General features: G+C 39.0%; 4 protein-coding genes across 5 annotated transcripts; 2 read left to right on the top strand and 2 right to left on the bottom strand.

The window, feature by feature from the left end:
* Positions 1-52: 52 nt before the first annotated feature.
* On the bottom strand, positions 53-4,805 carry LOC113669644 (uncharacterized). Of its 2 annotated transcripts, none has more exons than XM_027185716.2 (5): positions 4,483-4,805; positions 2,781-2,953; positions 1,756-2,365; positions 1,029-1,328; positions 53-519 (listed from the first exon to the last, which is right to left on the bottom strand). In XM_027185716.2, exons 1-5 carry the CDS (start codon positions 4,570-4,572, stop codon positions 190-192), a joined length of 1,503 nt encoding a protein of 500 aa, XP_027041517.2. In that variant the 5' UTR covers positions 4,573-4,805; the 3' UTR covers positions 53-189. The 2 variants fall into 2 exon arrangements, with proteins under 2 accessions (XP_027041517.2, XP_027041516.2); XM_027185715.2 differs by lacking the exon at positions 4,483-4,805 and adding an exon at positions 3,178-3,455.
* LOC113669646 (uncharacterized) lies at positions 4,228-6,087 on the top strand. Its single transcript, XM_027185718.2, has 3 exons — positions 4,228-4,452; positions 4,885-5,205; positions 5,315-6,087. The coding sequence occupies exons 2-3, from the start codon at positions 5,056-5,058 to the stop codon at positions 5,861-5,863; spliced, it is 699 nt and encodes a 232-aa protein (XP_027041519.2). The 5' UTR covers positions 4,228-4,452; positions 4,885-5,055; the 3' UTR covers positions 5,864-6,087.
* Positions 6,088-6,311: 224 nt separating this feature from the next.
* LOC113669645 (uncharacterized) lies at positions 6,312-8,763 on the top strand. Its single transcript, XM_027185717.2, has one exon. It carries the CDS (start codon positions 7,215-7,217, stop codon positions 8,529-8,531), a length of 1,317 nt encoding a protein of 438 aa, XP_027041518.2. The 5' UTR covers positions 6,312-7,214; the 3' UTR covers positions 8,532-8,763.
* On the bottom strand, positions 8,756-21,147 carry LOC113669643 (high affinity cGMP-specific 3',5'-cyclic phosphodiesterase 9A). Its single transcript, XM_027185714.2, has 17 exons — positions 20,883-21,147; positions 20,384-20,548; positions 18,042-18,081; positions 17,175-17,277; positions 16,777-16,823; positions 16,586-16,681; positions 16,165-16,224; positions 15,835-15,916; positions 15,499-15,594; positions 15,262-15,384; positions 14,658-14,750; positions 13,931-13,998; positions 13,686-13,791; positions 12,044-12,148; positions 11,445-11,501; positions 11,140-11,229; positions 8,756-10,650 (listed from the first exon to the last, which is right to left on the bottom strand). Exons 1-17 carry the CDS (start codon positions 20,968-20,970, stop codon positions 10,387-10,389), a joined length of 1,683 nt encoding a protein of 560 aa, XP_027041515.1. The 5' UTR covers positions 20,971-21,147; the 3' UTR covers positions 8,756-10,386.
* Between the last annotated feature and the right edge of the window lie 20 nt (positions 21,148-21,167).

Here is a 21,167-nt window from a genome sequence, read left to right as displayed (position 1 = left end):
AGCTCTGTTCCCCAGGCCTCCTAGAATCCCAGTCACCCTAATGAAAGGAAAGTGGTTCTTTAAACTTTTATTTTTCATTTTCCTCTTTAATGAGAAGAATATTCAAGAATATTTGACAGACTATCAGGAAAATCAAAATCATACGGGGAAGAAATCTGACCGTCCGTGAGCTGAACTCGACTTTAAAGTTCAAGCATTGTTTTTAAGTCTCTCGTTGAATATTATCTCTGGACAAAGAAAAGGTGTGAAGAAAGTCACTCCTTTGGTCTTCACACGCCTTGCAGCGTCAGGATTGGCAAGTTGGAGATTGTACCTCTGTAAAACAGAAGCAACAACTATTCGGGTGATTGCCAGGGCATACCGATAACCCAAGCATTTCCTTGGACCCATACCAAAGCGGAAGAGAGAGCCTGGCACTGGTCTTGCGCCGTTCGCGAAGCGACTGGGGTCGAATTTGTCAGGGTTTCTCCAATACTTCTCGGAAAAGTTCAGTGACTGGGTATCCACGCAAACGGGAGTCTGTTTAATGAGATAAAAGGGCTACGTCAGTTTTTGTTAGTTTAAATGCGCAGGCAACACATTGTACTCACGTGACGTAATGTAAACACGCGAGGAGTAATTTTTATCCGCGTGTTCCTCGTTCGCGCGCATTGCTTCAAATCGCTTGCACCCAGCTCTCTAGGAACCTGGCAAAGGACTCAGATTTCAAAATTATTTTAGGCAGAAAATGCGAGATCTTGCAATAAAAATGAATTTCAGCTTTTTTAACTGTAAGGAAATTGAAATATTCACGTTTCATTAACACTGATTTAGGGCCAATCATCAGTTCAGTAACATATGGTGAATCTTTTCACAAATCTCGTGCCCAGATCCTACCGCGTAACTTAAATATAAGGACCTCACAACCGCTTAGCCGTGGAGGGTCTGGGTACAAGACTATCCCTCCGACTCTCTACTGAGGATCGCCTGTTCGTCTTTCAGGGAGCCTAGGGAGAGGAAAATAGCTGGCACATGAAAGAATTCCTCACCCCTTTTGGAATTTGATAACCTCCAATATCAGTGACAGGTTTCACTGTTCTCTCAGGGAGACTAAGCGCCAATGCTGGGTTCATCCGGGCACTTTCTTTCAGAACCATCTCCATATAAGGTAGCTTGTTATCCAGGTCTTCAGATGAACTCGGGTCAGCCCCTAATAATATATCGTCTACTTCCTGTTGAACTATTTCTTGAACGGAAGTGTAACGAGCAAGATCGGCCAAGGCAAACGAAGTGGCAGCGAAGCTGACGTCAATATTCAAGAGCAGGATTTCATTCACAGAATGAAATAGCTGTGCCAGATATAACAAAGACAGAAGTGAGTACGTAAAGGGTTTTTTTTTCTCTTCTTAAAATTTATTTTTGGCCTTTGTTGTTGAGATAGGACGGAAGTTAAATGGATGAATAAATCAGTGGTTGGATGGGTACATGGATCGAATGAAATAATTAAATAAATGTACGAACGAGCGAAAAAACGAGGGATAGATCGAACGAGCGATCAAACGGGGGATAGATCGAACGAGCGATCAAACTAACGAGCAAACGAGCGAATGAATGAATGAATGACAGAAGGAAAGAAGGAAGGAAAGAAGGAAGGAAAGAAGGAAATGAAGGAATATAAATGAACGGACTAACGGAATGATGGACTAAAGGATCAGTAAAGGATTGAAGAATTGATAATAAATGAATCAATAAAATAAAGGAAGACCTTTCGTCTACCTCTTGCACTCCCAAGTCGAGTGCGTGAGTCTTCAGTTGTTCCATCATGATAAAGAATAATCCATCATTAGACCTGAGTCGTCCCTCCTCGTATTCTTCAAACAAGAAAAGGTTAAACGCCTCCCATGCTTCGTTGAAGGCCTGAGCCGTCTTGTTCACCTTACTCGGAACATAGGAGTAGAATGGCAGCCTGGTTTCACCCACATTAAACTGATTGACGGCATCCTGAAGCAAATCACTGACCTCCATGATACGTTGGAAATATTTTTGTAGGACTTCTTCTCCGTAGACGACTTGCACTAGTACACGAAGTGTGACGTTGGCAAGACCCTCCTTTTGAAGATCCACCGGCCTACCAACTGGTAAGGAATTTAGGAATGTGGTGCACTCTCGTCCAATCGTACGCAGAGTGGCCGAAACAGCACTGGAAGAGAAGTATTTCTCGAAAGGGCCGCGGCATCGTCGCACCTCGTCACGCCCGTGGCTGGTTGCCAAGCAATTTCCTAAAATGTCTTTGAAAACGGAGCCGAGGCAGGTGAAATCTCGGTCGCGCTGGTGCGAGTAGTGGTCGGTATAGAACGAGCGAATGGCATCTGCGTCAGCTAAGATCCTGCGAGGATATTATAAGAAAATAAAAGACCATGAGTTCTTGATCTATGTATGATAAAAAATATATACATATAAAGCACTAAGTCTAGCTATTTCGGAAAAGTTATGCATCTTAGTCGTAAGAACGAATTTCCTCGACTCCAGACTCCAGACTAAAAAGTATATACGACTAGCGTTTTTGTTTTCATTTCTGAAAACCAGTCTTGGAAACGGTGATTTACAAAGCAGAACTGCATTTTAATCAACTCATTCTTCCTTTGAAGAACTGTGTATTGGTTGAAAAATTATCGGCAGTCCTTTCGTGTCTCCATAATTAAGATTACAATCCAGGTGTACCCCTGCAGAGGAACGAGTGATTGCACCTCTTGTAATGAGGTTTGGAAATTTAGGAATGGAATGAACCAAAAGATACTTACACAACTGGTGTCAGACAATGCCAGATGTAGTAAATTGGGCCGTGTATCTTGGACAGCGGTCGACCAAAGAAATTCACTTGGTGAAAGTGCCCGTAAGGTAGGTGTGGCAATTCTCCACGCATTCGTTCTCCTTTGGCATTTTTCCATGGGACTCGCCAGTAAACTAGTGCAACCTTCAAACAATAAAATATATAGATAACTCAAGCGGGTAAAACTGAGTACACACTTACATAGCTTTTGATTAGGCGAGTGAAGATAAAAGCGTTAGGGCGAAGGCTTAGGAAACGTGAGGAACACTCCTCCTCTAGCGTGGAATAAAAGAGCCAGGCCATCTTCCTCTCGGGTCACAAGTTATGGTCTCCTATTCACGCACGGAATAAATGAGCCACGCGCCCACCCTTTCGCTCCGCCACGCGTCCTTCCACGCGCGCCTCTCGCACGTATCTCGTTCTTGTGGCTCTCCTCGCTCTTTCACCGTCAGCCCGAAAGAGTCGCTGAAAAACGTTGAAAAGAAATAATGTCTGTTTTGCTGACCAATTCTTAAATTTCCTCCACTGCTTGTCAACATATTAAGCGTGACTGAGTTTCCTGTTTTGTTGTTTTTGCCAGCGATTTTTCAAATCGTGACTTGAGATGAACTACAACAAATTGTAACTCTTGACCGGATGTTTTTTTTCGTTCCAATAATCTAAGGGACTTTAGGGTCGGAGGGTGTTCCTTTTCCCGTAAGGTCAAATGAAAAAATAATGACCTTTGATTATACTCACTTTCCATTTATCCTCTTTGGTTTACAAACGGCTAAGCTCTATATGCTAGGTAAAAGTGCTTTATTTTTTTTTAAGGTTTGCCGCTCGCCGCAAATGACTTTATCTAATAAGGCATCTATTAATAAATAGTATCGCATTTCAATCAACGCAAAGCGTTATGACGCTCGCCAACACGTTTTGTTGAGCACATTCATTGAAACATTCGTTCCATAAAACTGTTCAAGCTTTTGTCAAAAAGCGAATTTTAGAACATAGAAAAACACGGATATTTCGGGTAATGTTTGATAATATTCGGAAAATCTTCGGAGTTTTTTCAGAAGTATTTGTGAAAATCTTGGGTGTATCATCGGTGCCGATTAATCACTCTAAATAAAAAAATTACTTCATTTGAATTATTGAATTGAATGAAAAACAAAAACAGACTTTCGGATAATCTTCGGAAATTTCTAGGAAAATTTTCGGAAATTTTCGGAAGTTTTCGAAAATATTCGGAGTCTTAAATTCAGCCGGAATTCCGGATTCCGGGTTTTTTCAGCTTACTACAAATTTCGCGTCGCCTCTAGTCGTGTCAAGTCGGCTCCTGAGAATATTTTGTTCCTACGATTCTTTGCACAGAAACGGGATCACGGCGCGCATGACCTCTATGAAAGACGTTTATTTTAACATCGATCTAATTTGATTTAATCCCTCAAGTTTTAGGCGACGTAATTCATTTCGAGATTAACGAAAGGTTGTCTTTAGAATTATGCACAGAGAAACTTTCGTGCCCCTTAGTGCAAAAGTCTGTGAACCGTACGTTATGGACTCTCCTGTTCTACCCAAGCTGTGTATCAAAACATTTTGTCGGACAGTGATTGTTTGGCAGTGATTATTATTGGAGGAATCAAGAAAATGAAATACACGAGGTACCTTCACTAGTGATAATAAATACTTACCTGAATACTTCGATACAAAAGTGACCGCGTGAGAAACAGTATTACAAGCAAAGAGATGACTAAACCAAGTGCTTTCCATTCTTCGAGCATTTTGAAATCCTGCACAAATGCACGCGATTGTGATTGTCTTTTAGTTAGTGCAATCTTAGGCCGAGAGTTGGAAATTTTGCAATTCCGAGATTTATAACCTGTAGGAGCTCTCAAATTCTCTAAAGGACCATCGCTTGCGATGTCTTTTCAGCAAAACTGTTGTGCAAAAAGGAATCATTCGCTTCTTAATTACAATAGCCACGTCATCCGAGTTTCCCGGAAATTTATCCACCGGAACTTTTAGAGAACTCGTGACTTCTAAATCATCAGGTTCTTTCATTTTTTTTGTTTGTTGTTTGTTTCGTTTTGCAGGTTCAGACATACCGATACTTATAATCATTTCCGAAAATAAACTGATTACTAAGAAATGGCACCAAATCGAGTGGTTTTAAATGTGGAGGCTGGCGGATACCGTTCCATCGAAGCCGAGGGCAGTACTTGACGAGCACAGAGTGCACGACATATCAACGCCGGCATTCAATTATGAGCATTTCTCAGGCTGTTCTGAACGGTGAAAAATATCAGCTTCAAAAAAGAACTGTGATTCTTGGTATCAGCCCTGGCAATCCGCATTATTACAAGATAGAAACCCTCGAACGGTTGTTCGATTTAGCCGGAAGGACCTCGGAAAAGGTGAGTTCATTTTATATGATCCATCTGAGAGAATTACTTTTGGAGTATGTCTCGTCAACACGGATGAATTAACGAAACGCCTCTCTAAGAATCATCCCTTTTTTTGCAGGTCTTTCTCTTTATTCCGGACAAAATATCCGAACACAACTATCGTGCTGTAGGTTCCAAGAACCCCGAGAAGTCCGCGCGTATCAAATGTAATCGCCTGCGAAACAAATGCAATGAAGCCATCCAAAGTAGCGGCCTTCGCGATGTGTCCCACAGCTTCATAAAGTGGACAGAGGAGGTGGAAAGCTGTCATGAATACAAAAAGGCCTTAGAGAACATCAAAAACCTGTACGAAGTGAATGATAACTTTCACAACGACGTTAGACAATCTACCGTGGTGGCATTAAGATGTCTCAAAAACGGCCGTGAGAAGGGAGGTTCTGATGAGGAAAACAAATCAGCTGAGGCCGACAGTAACGTAGACTTGGACGAAGGGGTGCAGTATCTTCTGAAAGAGCTGGCTTTCTTTTTAGCAGTGCCGAACATTTATAAAGATTGCAATAATTTTGTTTTTGTGTATCATCGTCCCTGGCCAGTTTTAGAAAGGTTCTTTGGTGGGTTTTATGATGGTGTTGAAAAGCCATCTTTAGGTTTTGTCGTTTTTGAATGACATACTTTAGATATAAGCCATCAAGTCGAGGACAGCATTAAATAATGTTTAAGATAAGAAAAAAAAACGCAATTGACCCATAGTCGATCAGTAATTACAATGAATGTAGATCTTTTGAAAAGTATGATATCTGGTATGTCTGCACACATTAACACAACATTGTAAAAAGCTGTCACAAGATTTGTTGCTAACAACCAATAAATTACCTGCACCACATTCAAGATGTGTTGTCTCGCTGACTCAATGTATCGATTGCTCAGTCCCTGACACCTTTGTCGGCACAAGCGGTTATCTACTACCTTTAAAATGCATCACCAACGATATGAAATAGAACTGTGTTTTTCGCGAATTGATAATGTAGCGAGTTTGATAAACTAGTTATCACGAAACGAGAAATTTTAAGAATTAAATAAAAGAAAATCCTAGGACCGTTCGCTTAACATTTCAACTGGCACTTAACTCCTGTTTTTAAAAACCTTTTGAGCCTCGGCACAGTTCATTCTGAAATAGACCGTTTTAGGAAACTGAAATGGAAATATAAATTTCCGGTTTTAGACATGAGAAGAGCGAGCAAGATGAAAAGATCTCGATGGTATTAAACAGAATTATGTTACTCGTTGAAAAGAGCTCAAAAGAGAAACTATTCCGTCTGTTTAATCAGCATTTTTCAAATTCAATATTTCCAAAACGGATGGAAAATAAAAATACCGATTCGTTTCACCAGAGCTCTGCAAAAACTGAAAGGGGTTTCCACCACGGATTCAGCTTTCCTTGATTTATATTCCCCCGAGAATATAACGTCACAGCACTCAAGTCCAAGGTTTGCGTCACTTGGAGTTGTCTTTGAGTAAAATAAAACAGAACATCGTGAAAAAAAGTGAAAAAATTTTAATGGTCGCTCCAAGGTAGAAAAGAAGCAAGAATGAAACAATAAGGAGCCAAGAGATAGCGAAGGATTAAAGATGATGAAACAGAAGAAGCACAACTTATTACATCAGATCTGGAACGATTCTGGAACGGAAGTCTCTGCCATAATAATTATTGCGTCATACTTCTCGGAAAACTCCCAAGCAGCTAATAGCAGTTACTTTGTTTGAAAATACGTACCCCGGGGGCTATGTGTATAGCCCATTTCCACGAAATTTACTCGAACTTTGACCACATTTAACAGCTTAAAAATGAAACATGTCAAATCACGTAATTCCGAGAATGATTCCAGCTAAGTAAATAATACCTCAATTTATTTTATTCTCGCACATTACCGGATTCACCTCTGCACATAACCAGGACGCGAATCGTGGTTTCTGTTCGAAATTAGAGACTGTGCAGCTGTTAACGGAACAGAGTAAGTATGGAAATTCCCTGGAAGCTCTACCTCTCTTGCTGGTTCCTTGGCGCCGCGGTTCAAAGCGCGGTGTTTTTTACCTTCAATGCAGCGGATTATTTCAATTACTTTTTCCCAGATCAGTACAAACCTGAAGTCTACTTAGGAGTCACCGTCGGCGTTGGTGCAAGCTTAGGTGCGGTTTTGACGGTATTTTTTCAACCCAAAAGAAGCCATCTGACTGTACTTGTTGTCACGCTAACAGTTTCTGCGATTCTCCTGGTAATAGAAGTAGTCGTTACTCCATTGAACGCAAACGCTTTATCTAATCCAGCTCGTTTTGGTTCAGTGATTGCCGTTGTCTTTGTGGCAACCGTTGTTCAAAACGTCGGCGGTGGGGCTCTGTACGGCTTCGTTGGAAAGCATTTTCCGAAATTTGGAATTCACGCGGCACAGTCCGGCGGTGTCTGCGCTTTCGCGGCGACGTTTATCATCAGGTGCATCTCCAAAGGGTCGTTTGAACATCTTCGAGACAGAGATCAAGGTTTTCGTCTCAGCGGATATTTATTCGTCGCGTTGGTGGATCTGATAATTCTTATAGCGTGCTGTCTCATCGCCATCTTGAGGGCGCAAGTTAACTCAAATGCGTATGCGCAAGCAGGACGTTTAAACACCTCCTATGATAACAAAGAGCAGCAGCCTTTGCTCCGCAGCGATGATTACAGTGACGTCTCCCGGAAAAGAGTGATCAGAAATAACTGGGCTGCACTTGCAACGGTTTGCCTGACTCTTGTGATATCTAACGCTTTATTCCCGGGAATCACTTCTCAGTTCCATGGGAATTACAACTGTTCGTCTTCTCACAACATCACCACCTTGTCATCTGATAATCCTACAACCCCCGTTTCACCGAGCAGCGCATCAAAGTCTAGCGACCAGACGGGTTGGTTTATTGTCATTCTCTTCGGCTGTTACTCGGTTGCAGACGCTATTGGAAAAAACCTGCCAATATTCGGAATCTTCTACAACAAGAAATCGATTCTTGGCAATTGCTTGGTTCAGCTTGTTATTGCTATACCGATCCTGCTTATTTACTTCGAGCCATGTGATCGCAAACTGCAAGCTGTTTGGGTGGCTTATCTTACAGTTGGTTTGCTCGGACTGGTCAATGGCTACGGACTGTGCGCTGCCATGATGCTATTGGCCCCGGGACAAGTGGGAAAGAAGCAAGAAGAGGGCCTGGCGACCAGTATCGGCTATATGTTTTTACAAGTCGGAATTCTTCTCGGCATGGGAGTTTCTGTGTTTCTCGTGGATTACGTGTTCGAAATAACCAAACACTGAAAGCGAAAAACCGAACACACGGGTAACAAGTAAGCATCCGTCTCGCTGTTGCGCGCGTGATGTCTCATTTGCACGTGTAATGTAATTTGAAAAGAATAACCTTGTATAGTTACTGGTTTAAAAATAACTCTACAGAAATGGTACTACTCATGTTCTTTTTCTTTCTTGGCCAACGACTTCTTCACCCTGTGATCATTACTTAATCAAGGAATAAACACAGCAACTAAACACACTTGTGTCTTGAGTTTAATAGCACCAAAAATAAACCCCTTACATAATAGGCAAAGTCGTAATACAGAGGTTATTTTCTAAGTAATTTCTCATGTAAGAGGATTGCGCACGGGCATGAAAGTGCCTTCCACCCGCAGCACCCCTCCTTCCTTCCCAGCACCCTTCCTTCCTTCCCTCCCTGAAGTTAGCGAAAATGAAAAACCTTGGACTGCCTTGATATCAATGGACGCGGAAAGAAAAATTGTTAGCAACAAAACGCAAAGCCAAATAATTATCTAGACTTTTCCAACGAACTAAAGTCATACGCGTTAATACTAATGGTTTCTTTGTGTTAGAGAGTATTTTAATCTTCCCTAACGCTAAAAGCACTTGTTTGTAAGTTAGACGTGCTTTTCTCCTGACATTCAGTGGTGTTTTTGTGCTCCTAATTCAGCCACTTATCAACTGCGAAATTTTCTTTCTGAGAACAACTTGGACAAGTAAATTTTAAGATGTAGACTGCTACGCATACATGTATAGAACTAAGAATTCGTAAATGATTCTGTACGAATTTGCTGCTTTCAATGTTGTAACGAACGCTTGGGTATGAAAATACCATCGAAATTGGTTCCTTAATAAATATGTGGTAAATATACACCGTATGAATACCTCAAAAAAAGACGCCGGCTCAGCGGTAAATGCAAGTCACGTGATGACCATCTAAGGGCCAGTCCCGATTGTGCTCGGTAACTTATGAGCAACTCTTAGCGTTTGGAACCACTCTTTGCGATTCTAGCAACTCTGAGAAATTCTTGTATTTCTGACCAATTTTTAGGCGGAATGTAGGTTTAGAATAACATATAGGGCACGAAAAACGTCGACGACTTCATAGAAATTTCAATTTCTGCAAATTTTTTTGAACTTTTATTAACCTTTGGAACAAATAACCTGTCACCTGAGAACGTTTCGTTTGGTAAGACGCCATATGAATCATGTGTTTGTTCCGTTAGCCTGATGAATATCCTGAAATTTCGCCCATATTTACGACCTAAGTTTCATACTATTTTGCTTGACTGACGTTGGCAATTATTGCGAAAAAAGAAAAAGAAAACCACTAATTAATGTTTACATAAAAATATCAACAAATTCACGCAGCAACTTTGAAATTTGGGCAGCAACTTTTGGATTTTTGACAATTTTAAAGCAACTTTAAGGCATTCCAGCGACCAACTTTCCAGCATTTTACAAGCACAATCGGGACAAGCCTAACCACCAAGAATAACAACGAAGTGTATTCCGCGCATAATCGAGCAATCAGAAAAGAGAATTTGAAAGTGACATTGGATGGTTTATCATATGCGGCCGACTAACGTAAGCGAAGAAATTCTTTTAGGTGTAAAATTCTACCTCCAAAATAAAGTTCTACTATATTAACTCTTTCGTCGAGCAATAAAAAGTGCTCAAACTTTATAACCTACATAAAAGTTTGAACTAATATTTGCACATATACCATTCGACAGTCTTCAGCCCCGCCAATATTTCCATCTAAATAAAGCTTTTGCGAAACCCGCCCTTGACTCGTTGCTAAGCTACGACGCTGATAACAACGGACGCAGGCTCCTTTACCCAAGATACTTTATGGTACCTATTGTTGCTTGAGGTTTTCTTGGGATTCTACATTATTGTCTTTTTGTTGTTCTTTAAGCAAGAGTTTTTCTTCCTTTGTTTCCATAGACTCCTGTTTATCCTCAGCCGTCTCTTTGTCAACTTTTTGCGGTATCGTTTCTATTTTTTCCTGATTTTCTTCCCTGGAGTGTTTCTTCTCCTGTTTCTTGAGTTCCTCCTCCATTGTCTTGCCCATGTGGGTGTAGTAATTAAGAGCCTTGCGAACCGGCGCGATTAGCGGCTCCTGAAAAAAACCAAATGCCTTCCTTTAAGAATACGAATAATGATCTTTGCTCTTAATTTCAGACCACATTTTCGATTCTAAGCCTTATATGCAAGTATACTCAGCTGACCACTCCCCCAATGAGGCTTTTCACGGCTAAAACGAACAAATTGGACACAAAAATTGTATATAAACAAATTGCTTTCAAAGGAAGCAGATCAGCAAGAGACAGACCAGTTGCTTAACCAGTAACCACCTTGCGTTAATCAGTGGTAAATAAATGATATGCTTCTGGCCAATCAAATTCGATCACTATCCATTCACGACTGAAAATTTTCCCGTGCTCAGAGGAGCCTACCATGTACAACGCGTTTTAGCTTTCCCGCGCTTTAGCTTTCCCTCGCTTTAGAAGTGACAGGATACATTTGTTTCACTTCCTCAGTAAGTGAAACCGGTTATTAATCTCTGTAAGGTAAAGTCCATGAAAAGAAAAACAAAAAAATATGTTACCTCTAAAACAGGAAAGAGTTGTCCAAGAGCCTCAAACAATGGTATCAGAACAAATCGGATAAAGCCTATCTGAGCGGACGGTTTAGTGACCTGCAACAGTCCAAACAAAACTGGTAACGTGAATGTAGCAAAGCAAATGACAGTTTTCGGGTTCCCGAAAGGCAACTAATACATACACCGCACCTCTTAGTGCGACAATATTGCGAGCTGGTTTGCAATCTGGTGCGGCGTATTATAGAGGGAAACCTTGTCCAATACAGATCATTCTTATGAAAATGCACTTCAACTACTTCAAGAAAGATAACCTTGTCTCTGTCCATGAATGGTGCCACTGGCAATCCCTCAAGCTTTTCAACATCACTCTAACAAAGGAAAAAAAAAAAAAAAAGAAATAGTTTGGGTAGCCGTAACCTTCCACATCCAAAGTGCTCATTAGGATCTCTGCTCTATACACGCTAACTGGCGATACGTGTTCCCGAGCTTTTAACAGGCACAAAGTTCAAATTTTTCCCAGGCTGTCCTTACGTTACAAATTTCCCCACGCTTTTAACTGGTTCATGGTGAAATGTATTCCCCCTCCTTCCCTCGCGCTATCTAACGAGCTCTATTCTTTGTTTTCACCTACGCTTTTTTCAGGTTACACGTTCTCCTGCGGTTTCATCGCAGTATCTCAGCGTTTTCCAGCTACAAGTTTTCGCGCACTTTATAACCAATTCATGTTTTTCAGCGCTGTCTGCACGCTGTTAATTTTCCCGCCCTTTTGATGGTGTTGTGCCAATATCTTGCCACGTTTTCCCGCTCTTTCTTTCTGATACGCACTTCAGTTAAAAACCTTTTTGCCGCCGGAACCATTTATACTAAAAAACAAGAAGTACCGTCCTTGTTACATTTTAATTAAACCAACCTGAATAAAAAACTCTTGTAAGAGGCAGTCCAGCCATGGCTCAGCAACCTCCATTGGTCGAGCCTCATTAGAGACGTCTGATACCTTGATCATAATCTGCATTAACTGCAATAAACATAGAAAATAAATTAGTCAAGACGCCCGGCGAAAGGCACCGAGACTCTCGAGCTGTCTTTTTCTGCTTTCTTTTAATGCTCCGATTTTCAGTACACAATTCCACTTACATCTAAGCTTATTTCATTCTGAGTAACTCTAGTGAATCTCTTAGGCTCTCACACTCTGATTCTCACAGGATACTTCTTTAATAGCGGAATTCTGACTCTATTCTACAGCACACTGTCTACATTCTTCTATTCCTCTCTTCCTCTATTATCTTTCTCTCTTCTCCCCACTCTCTGCTACGTAAACACTAAGGAACATGCTTATATATTCACTAATGACTGATATGGGTGGGCATGCCAGCTGGCTAACCTTGGGAGATCAAACATCCGTTGTTAGAACGCTAAACCAAACAATTTCAAGAGACTTTCGATCTGAACAACAAAGTACTTAATAAAGTAAATGGTTTGAACCCAGGAGTATCAGTAGTTTGTGTAGTGTGATCGTCCGGGTGAGTGTAGTTCTGAGAAGAACTGTTGTTGGGACGTTTCGACTATCTGTGCGATAGTCATCTTCAGAGCAACAGTTCTTCTCAGAACTACACTCACCCGGACGATCACACTACACAAACTAAAGTACTTAATCATAATGCTTCCGATCAACTGAGTCAACCTCTGACTGCGTTAGTCAAAACAAGAACTTTCGCGTGGGTCCAAAGCAAGGTCAGGAAACAAACTGAGCACGTCCACTTGAAGCAGTTAGAAAAGGCTGTCTCAATTCGGAAACTCGTCACGACAGCTCAAACCTAAATAACTTCGGAATTTGGACACTTTCTAAACGATAAATTAAATCATACTGAACTGACTGCAACTAACTGATCTACTGATTATAAAATAACTAAACGCTTCATAACAAAATCAATAAATTGACTGCAACAACATAAAGGAAAAATTGCTAATTTGAACTTTTTTCTCAGAAGCCACCTTTCCACTTTTCCACTTTTCCATACTAACGGTTTTCTTCGTTCATAAAACCACGTCTTTAGTTGCGCGTAATAAGGGTATGAATATATTAGTTCTAGCTGTTGTGCTGTCAATATATAATGGTAATAGGACTGAGTTGAGTCCAATTCGGTCTGTAAAATACGAGTGATAACAAAATCGCACGACCGCGCAGTGGGAGCCTGATTTGTTCATCACGAGTATGATTACAGACCAAATTGGACGACACGAAGACTTATTGCCAATTAATCATAAAAATTACAATTTCCGAGAAAAGAAGACGAGCCAAGTTCTGAAAAAAGGGAAAATTTGCATTAAAAGACAGATAAAGGAGGCGTAAATTGTTTAATGTCGCTCTGGAATTGATCACAATGAAAATGACTGTGGTTGGTTGATTTAAACTAAAACTTTGAATGTAATTGGCTTATTTGAACAGTGCGATGACAAATTGTTCCAAAACAACTTGGCAAGGGGAAAATAGATCAACGACATTGTGATTTTTTTACGATTAACCATGTTACTGTTTAAAAATGTCTCCTCACCATGGACTTGTGAGCTTCGTTTTCAAAGTTAAAACCATCAGCCAGCATATCTTTGAATTTATTCAAGATTTCGTTATGTCTTGCCATATCCGTTGACAAAATACATCTACAAAGCATTGTAAAAACGATAACACATTACACATTAGAACAAAATCGTCAGCAAGTGCTGTGGTTTTCATGAACAGAAAGAAAAGATGTACATAAAAATGGAGATAAGTTTTTCAATTGACTACGGCAATGCTTACTTGATCACTCCTTCCCGGAATTTCTTGAAAACATCTTGGCCGATATTCTTGAAGATATCACAATGAGGCTATAAAGAATATAAAATGACAAATTTTAAGAGCCGGTTATTTACACGAGGTCTAACCCAAACCGTGGTTTTACTCAATCGGTTGGCCTCGAGTTTTCTCTATAAGAGGGTTGATTGAATCAAATAAATCTCCTTCTATTGTTAGCTTTCGGCCCTCTTGACACAGTTCACTAAATATATCAATATTCAGATAAAAGGTTCAGCCAAATTGAGGATTGGTTAGGACGCGGTTTTGTTAAACAACGGCTAAACTTTGTTTTAATAACTGGCCCCTAAGCCATTTCCAGACTTAAAGTAATGATTACATCATTACACTGAAGAACAGCAAGCACAAAATGTAGAGAGATAGAAAGAACTGAAAATAACCTATAAAGGATAATAAACTATTCTCCTGTACAGAATCAGCTGTAGTCGAGGCTTAAAAAGTTATAAGTGAAGCGGTAATAGAAACAGGTTTGTCTTGTTTACCTACTATTTAAGAAAGTTTGGGACGAACGGGGGAGGGGGGGGGGGCCCAAAATTCTAGAGGAGCACTTGTTTGACATTATGGCTTAAGAGTTGTGGCCTTATTTGGGGAAGAGTGCCTTTGCCAGAAAATACGATATCTGAAATTCATATTTTCTCCAAAAGATAACTCCTGTCCACATTCATTCCTTTACCTGAGATATGATGTCAAATGCCACAGCGCAGTGATGGTTTTCCAGTGGCGAGATATCGTTGTATCGTATGGCCAGCTCTGTTCTGGCATTGACCTGAACAAAATTAAGAAATTCATCAGACATGCTGTTGGTTGCTGCAAAAGAGCAAAGGTGTATAGGGCTTTCAAATCCTTTCTCTATATTACAAATGGCTTGCATAGATGTCATAGGCAGCTATTATCATGAAAAAGGTCATACAAATTCAAAAAAACACCCTTAAACAGAATTGGCCATCAATGGGTTATCCCAGGATGGGGAAGGGAGGGGAGGGTGGTGACCCCTGGGGAATTTGACATTCCCACCATTTGGTTCCCATCATATGTCACAATTCTACCCCAGGGACCAGAATGATGTTGTAAATCAATTTCAACAAACAAAAATTAAACTTTCTTTAGATTTTCTCATTTCAAGATGACGGCCAGGTAAAGTTTCCAACCAAGAGGCAGTGCAGAAATGTCAGAGAGGGTCTTTTAAGTAAATTTCCAGTGAGTAACTCTCCTCTCCTCCTCCTAGGCCAAACAAATGATAGGTGCATAATTTACAAACCAAGTTTTAGTGTCCCCACCTGATATGCATTGTTATAGCCTGGGTGGTCCAGGTCGTGACACAAAGCAGATGTCAGCATCACAAGAACATCAACATTTTGAACCTTGCCTGGGATTTGTGTCAACCATATTAAGCCATACATCTGAAACAACAATGGCAATGCATAAACCTCACTATGTAACCCAGTGTTTCTCCACATCACAACTTCCTTAGATGTGAAAGACAAAGAGAATTAAATTTCTGCATATTTTCTTACCATCTGTGTCACACAGAAAGCATGGCGGAAGTTATGAAAAGGTGTAGCATTGTAATTCCTGAAAACTTCAAACAAGAAGTTTTGAAGGAGGGGAATCTAGAAAAAAAAAAGAGCAAACATTTATGAGTAATACTGTCTCTCGTAAACAAAATATGCCTCGGCTCCAAAAAAGTTCTCTCTTCTTCTCTATTTTGAAAATTCATCAACAATCTAAGAGGGTTTACATATACAAAACATCAAAGAAACTTAATTGAATTCACAACTGTTCTGGACACTTACAAATGTAAATACTGAGATTGATGTTGTTTAAAATAAAGTCACCTTAGGTAATATTACCTCAATGTTAAATATTTCTGTCAAGTTTAAGTCTTTGTACATCTGTTGAAGCAGATATAACATCTCTGCATCCTCCCATTGCCTGCAGGAAAAAAAACAGAAATGTATGATCTTGAACCACTAAGGGCAATATTTTTATATGTACACTGGAAAAATTCATTCTAAAAAAGCTGTCTTATAGCCACAATTTATTCTAGTAGAAGTCTGACATTCTTGTAACGCTTTGTGTTATGTGTTACATGCTGTACTTTAGTCATAAAACTGTAGTTACATTAAAATTACTTAATGTGCTTGATATATGTGCAGCTGTGAAAGTTCACAATTTCCTACCAATTGTCAAAAGAAGGCTTCCTTAAAAGGTTTCTTGTTTCATCAGTAAGTTCTGCATTCCTGTAAAAAACAGTGCATTTATACAGTTATAATCTTGATATGATATTAAATATTTAACAAATGAGTTCCATGTTGCCCTGGGTCTGCACAGTCATAAAAATGTGGCAAGGACATTTAGTGACACACTTGCTGCCACTGTTTTGGTTTCACCACATTTTGATATCATCTGTGATCTATTACAGTATCTGAACAGACCCACCCGGAAAAGTAACTATTTGTTTTCTATCTTGATCATGAAAAAAAGGAAATACTTTTCATGGTGACATCATCTATACATCTGCTCTCTAGTATATCATGAAGAAGAACTGATCAAAATGCATTTATAACTCAACTTATTGTATAGTACAAGATTAACACTTACGACATTTTTTTAAATTTCTCAAGCACAGAATTCAGTTCAGTGGAAGTTCTTCTTCGTAAACTGTGTTTCTCAGATGATGGTCTCTTGGAAGTACCACTAAAATTGAGCAAAAGCAATCAGTTTATCAGTTCCTTGTGTATTTCTCTAAAAGATAGTAAAGAAATCATTTATATGTTCTAAATTGTTTTTACCTTGACATTTCCTTAAACAGGCCTAACCAGCTAAGGTGTTCAACACTCTACATGGATGAGAAAAAACATATTTTTATGCTCAATTTAAAAACAAAGATAATATAAGTTTATAACCATTCATTTAACTCCCAGAGGGGATCAGCATGTAACCTCTCCTTACAAAATCCACACATCATCCTGCAAACAGTTTATGAGAATACTTAAACTCATCAGGACAATATTGTCATCTTGATCCAATACCAAATTCTTGTAACTAATTTGCAAGGGAATTTGTAGAAGCTAGTGGGGAGAATTAACTGTAATCAGATCTTGGATGAAAGGGCTAATAACAGGTAAAATTTCCTTTATTTTCTGTTGATGGTGAGATTCTTTTAATCAGCAGAAAATTTAACACAAACCTCAAGCTTTTCTTTGAAGGAATCAACTTTCAGTTTTATATCTTTAACAACTGAAGATGCTTCTCCATTCTCTAAGATGAAACTCTTTTCCAATGCTTGAAGCCTGATACAATGAAACAGAAAAAAGGATGAAATAAGTAACACAGATGTATGAAATGCAGCATTAATTGTCAGGAAAGCAGAAGCAAAAACATTTTTAATTTCCAAGCTTTTAGGAGCTACTGTAACAACATTTAAATAAATAAAAATAAACTAATACCCAAGAAATGCATGAGAAAGAAACATGGAGGATAAATTTTCTTGAATGCACAAGGTATAGAAATGACTGTCACAAGATTTCCTACAAATCATTTCCCCAATTTTTTTTAATGAGCTAGAAGCATTGAAGTTATTCGAAAGTGCTCTCCCTGCATAGCTTTATACATATAACTCTTTAAACACAAGTGATCAAGACAGAATTTCTCCTTACAATATCGATACAATATCAAGCAGACAAGTGATGAGAATAAAGAAAAAAATCAATTAGGGGGATTATAGGGTGATCCAGTGCCAAATTCTCCAAACTAACATCAAAAGAATTGTATAGCAGACAGTAAGGAGTATACTAAATTAAATGAGATCTTGGGAGTTCAAGTAATTATTAGGTTAACCCTTTATACTCTAACATCAGTATGCATATTCTCCATACTGTTCTATATACATTCTCTAAGGTGCTGACAAAGAGAATTTGCGTAACAATCAACAACTTGTTTAGCTGCTGATAATTTTCTTTATTCTCATGACCTTACTTCATGATTCAGGGGTGATATTGTAAGGAGAAATTAGATGCTAGTCACTCTGAAGGGTTAAAGGGTTAAGTCTAGTTACCTTGCTTCTACAGCTTCTAGCGAACATCCTGACTCTGAATCTGGGGGGAAAAAAAAAATCATGCATTGGAGTGCTTACAGTGTACAAAATTTACCCACACTGTTCAAATTGTTATTTAAAAGGGAACAATTCGGTCTACATATACCAAGGAGAGGGATCAATGTGAAACAGGGCTGTACTCTACCAGAGCCTGGTTGCCAAAAGTGACTATCTTTGCCATTGGGTGACCTGTGTACCTTTGCTATTATGCAGACTTTCAAGAACTGGACATCTTAGATTTCTATGAACAGAATCTCAGGGCACCCAGTCTCCCTTCTAAGAGAATAACTTTACAGATATCTCCAAAAAGAGTGTAAAGTGGGTTCAAGTTGAAAATTTTGAAAGCAACTTGCAAGTTATAGAATGGAACTGTCTCTTTCTGAGTCCTTTCATTTTGCTTCTAATGTTAAAAAAACAAAAGGACAATTGCACTCAGTAACAAAAAAGAAACTTCACTGCAGTACTTAGCCCTTTGATTTTAACAGTTGGCAACAACAAAGTTGTTTTCTATTCATTGTGTTCAGCAGGGTTTATGCTATCTTTCCCTAAGATTTTCTCTATTTATTTGTATTTATTCAATGTGATTCCCATTGGGAAAGAGTTTGATTTACATATGACAGTAATTTGTATGTTTCACAAAGGGCTTTTCAGTGAGAGTATTTTGATTCAAGATTGTATGTTTTAAATACTCAGGCTTACTTATTACTTGGAATATTACCATAACAATAGACAGTTTATAAGCTCCCATAACACACAGATGCAATCTCAAAGACATGGTCTGTTGTAAAGACACATTATGAAATCCAAAGTATCCTAGATGAAAAGGCTGTTCACAAATTTTTTAACTGAATGAGAAATTTCAAAAATTTTTCTGATGATCTCAGAATATGTTCTTCTCTTGTCAAGGAGCTGATAATGACTTCACCAAGTGATTGTTGACCTTTTAAGAGCCTATATGGTTACCAAAGACATTCCATTCTTACTACAGTAAACAATAAACAAAATGCCTAACCATTGTGGGGATAAAATTTTGTAATTAGTAATTCATGTTCAAAATCACCAACAAAGTTGCCAAAAGTAATTTACACATGTAAGTATAAATTTTCTTCATAAATTCTGTGAATTGGAGATGGCATCAACAATGCATTCTTAAATACTACCTTGCTGACATATGGTAAACAGTCAACTGCAGTATTTATTAGAATTTTTTGTTTTAAAATTGGCAGTTTGTGCAATTTTCTCTAATTGTTACCGAGACAACACAGCTTAGAACAATATGCCAAACCTAATCTAATCAATTAGCTTTGCATTATACAACCACAAGCTTTTAGGCAATCAGACATGTTTTAAGTAATATGCAAATTCCACAACCATTCGATGATAGCTTGAATATTGCCTCTCCATGTGTTTTAATTTTAGATCTCTATCAAGTAATCGCTTTTAGCTGTCGAGCGTATTGAAAAAAAGAAAATTAAATGTTAACACATACCTGTCAGGGACAATTGTATTTCCGAACGTCAGAAATAATTAATAAGGTAAAAGTTACCGACGAAAAAAAAAAAAAAAGAAGATATTTTCGCTCTTAACATTAAGACAATTTTAAGGCTTTTGTCTTTACTTACGTCTCACAAAATAAATTGCTCTTCCAGGTGTTTGAAAACTACTAGAGAGATAAAAGGCTTGAAACAGAACTCGAATTGTTACGGTGAAAGATTTGAGAAACTAAATGTTGACTTAAGCCAATTTCGTTGCATGCCAAGTTCGCTTGAAGTGCAATATTACCTTGTCTGGTTCCGATCGAGCGTGCCAGGTCAGATCAAATTGATACGATACGCTCAATCCGTCTTCTTTGTCATTTTCGATGAATTTGTGCTTATCGATCAACAAAGAAAATTGATTAGCGTTGCGACAATATATGAGGCGAATTTAGCTCCACTGCGTTGCATAAACTTCATACTAGCTGTTTCGGTGAAAAAACCAAGAGTCAAAAATGTAACTCAATATTTATAAAATTTAGATGGCGTGCGCTATGCAGAGAGCGAAAAATATTCCCGAAAGACATTTTTTAATTGGAACTACTAAACGCCACATAAACTTAAATGCATCGTGTATTTGTTGGGCAGATTGTCAAATAAAATACAAGATACCACGTAATAGCATGCTCGCTGAAAAGCAGCAGGGTTCTGTCACTAATAGCCGCGAGAAATACAAATTTGCTATTTAAGATTTGCGTCATAACAACCGACAGCCTACTCATTTCTTAAGCCATAACAATTAAAACAGCTTGAAGGAAAAAATATTACCGCAAAACCCGCAGCTTGCACAATTCGCTGCGACAACTTCCAGGCGATAGCGCGAATCTGGTGTGTTTTCTTGAAGGGAAGGCGAGATATTTACTATATTTCCTTTCGTGTTGTAGAGTTTCAGAATATCATACGGGCCAGCTTCCGCTGCACAACGAAACAAGTCTGAAAAATACAATGAAAAATCCAAAACATAAGCGGAAAAACAAAGCGAGCAATAAAAAAGCAAAACCGAGAACGCACTGGCGCGTTCGTGATAAGGTTGCCACGAGTAAATAGAGATCTGTCAACTGAACAAGGAGATAAATTCGTCCATAAAAATTCTGCTTTCAATATCAGTCAAAGGTAAAAAGGTGGTTGAAATAGTCCCAATGAATGAAACGAAACCTAGAAAGTAGAGATGTTCGTAACAAAATAACCCTAAGAACACAAAGAGCTTGATAATAATCCGACAAAAGAGGGCAATCAAGCTGGACATGTAAACACTTTGAAATTCTACCTTTGATTTCATCCACGGGGAAATCGGTCGCGAATTCCGCCTGTTCAGGCTTTCCTCCCACAGTGAAATAAACCACTTTAGTGGTCATTTTCTCTAAAATCAGGTCATTGAGCAAATTTCACGTTCTTAGACCACATCACATCTTTATGGACGGTGTAAACATGAGAAAGTCGTGATAATTTAAGGGCATTTCAATACTACATCAGCATGCAGAGTGTAACCCACTACCCCGTCCAGCCCCTTCTGATTACATCCGGGAAACCATAGAATCCCGTTTCCGGTCAG

Source organism: Pocillopora damicornis, chromosome 8 (assembly GCF_964200805.1).
Source record: "Pocillopora damicornis chromosome 8, jaPocDami1.2, whole genome shotgun sequence".
Taxonomy (NCBI): Eukaryota; Metazoa; Cnidaria; class Anthozoa; order Scleractinia; family Pocilloporidae; genus Pocillopora; species Pocillopora damicornis.
Note: the sequence above shows the minus strand (reverse complement) of the source record. Positions and strands in the feature narration are given on the sequence as shown.

What these genes read in the sequence shown, in the direction of transcription:
- LOC113669644 (XM_027185715.2), bottom strand. Translation starts at nt 3,348, where the DNA reads ATGTTGACAAGCAGTGGAGGAAATTTAAGAATTGGTCAGCAAAACAGA. An exon ending in ACGCGTGGCGGAGCGAAAGG is followed by an intron (nt 2,954 to 3,177) that starts GTGGGCGCGTGG and finishes TATTGTTTGAAG; the next exon opens with GTTGCACTAGTTTACTGGCG. An exon ending in TCGACTTGGGAGTGCAAGAG is followed by an intron (nt 1,329 to 1,755) that starts GTAGACGAAAGG and finishes TATCTGGCACAG; the next exon opens with CTATTTCATTCTGTGAATGA.
- LOC113669646 (XM_027185718.2), top strand. Translation starts at nt 5,056, where the DNA reads ATGAGCATTTCTCAGGCTGTTCTGAACGGTGAAAAATATCAGCTTCAA. An exon ending in CCGGAAGGACCTCGGAAAAG is followed by an intron (nt 5,206 to 5,314) that starts GTGAGTTCATTT and finishes CTTTTTTTGCAG; the next exon opens with GTCTTTCTCTTTATTCCGGA.
- LOC113669645 (XM_027185717.2), top strand. Translation starts at nt 7,215, where the DNA reads ATGGAAATTCCCTGGAAGCTCTACCTCTCTTGCTGGTTCCTTGGCGCC.
- LOC113669643 (XM_027185714.2), bottom strand. Translation starts at nt 20,970, where the DNA reads ATGACCACTAAAGTGGTTTATTTCACTGTGGGAGGAAAGCCTGAACAG. An exon ending in AAGCCTTCTTTTGACAATTG is followed by an intron (nt 15,917 to 16,164) that starts GTAGGAAATTGT and finishes TTTTTCCTGCAG; the next exon opens with GCAATGGGAGGATGCAGAGA. An exon ending in CTTTCTGTGTGACACAGATG is followed by an intron (nt 15,385 to 15,498) that starts GTAAGAAAATAT and finishes TTGTTGTTTCAG; the next exon opens with ATGTATGGCTTAATATGGTT.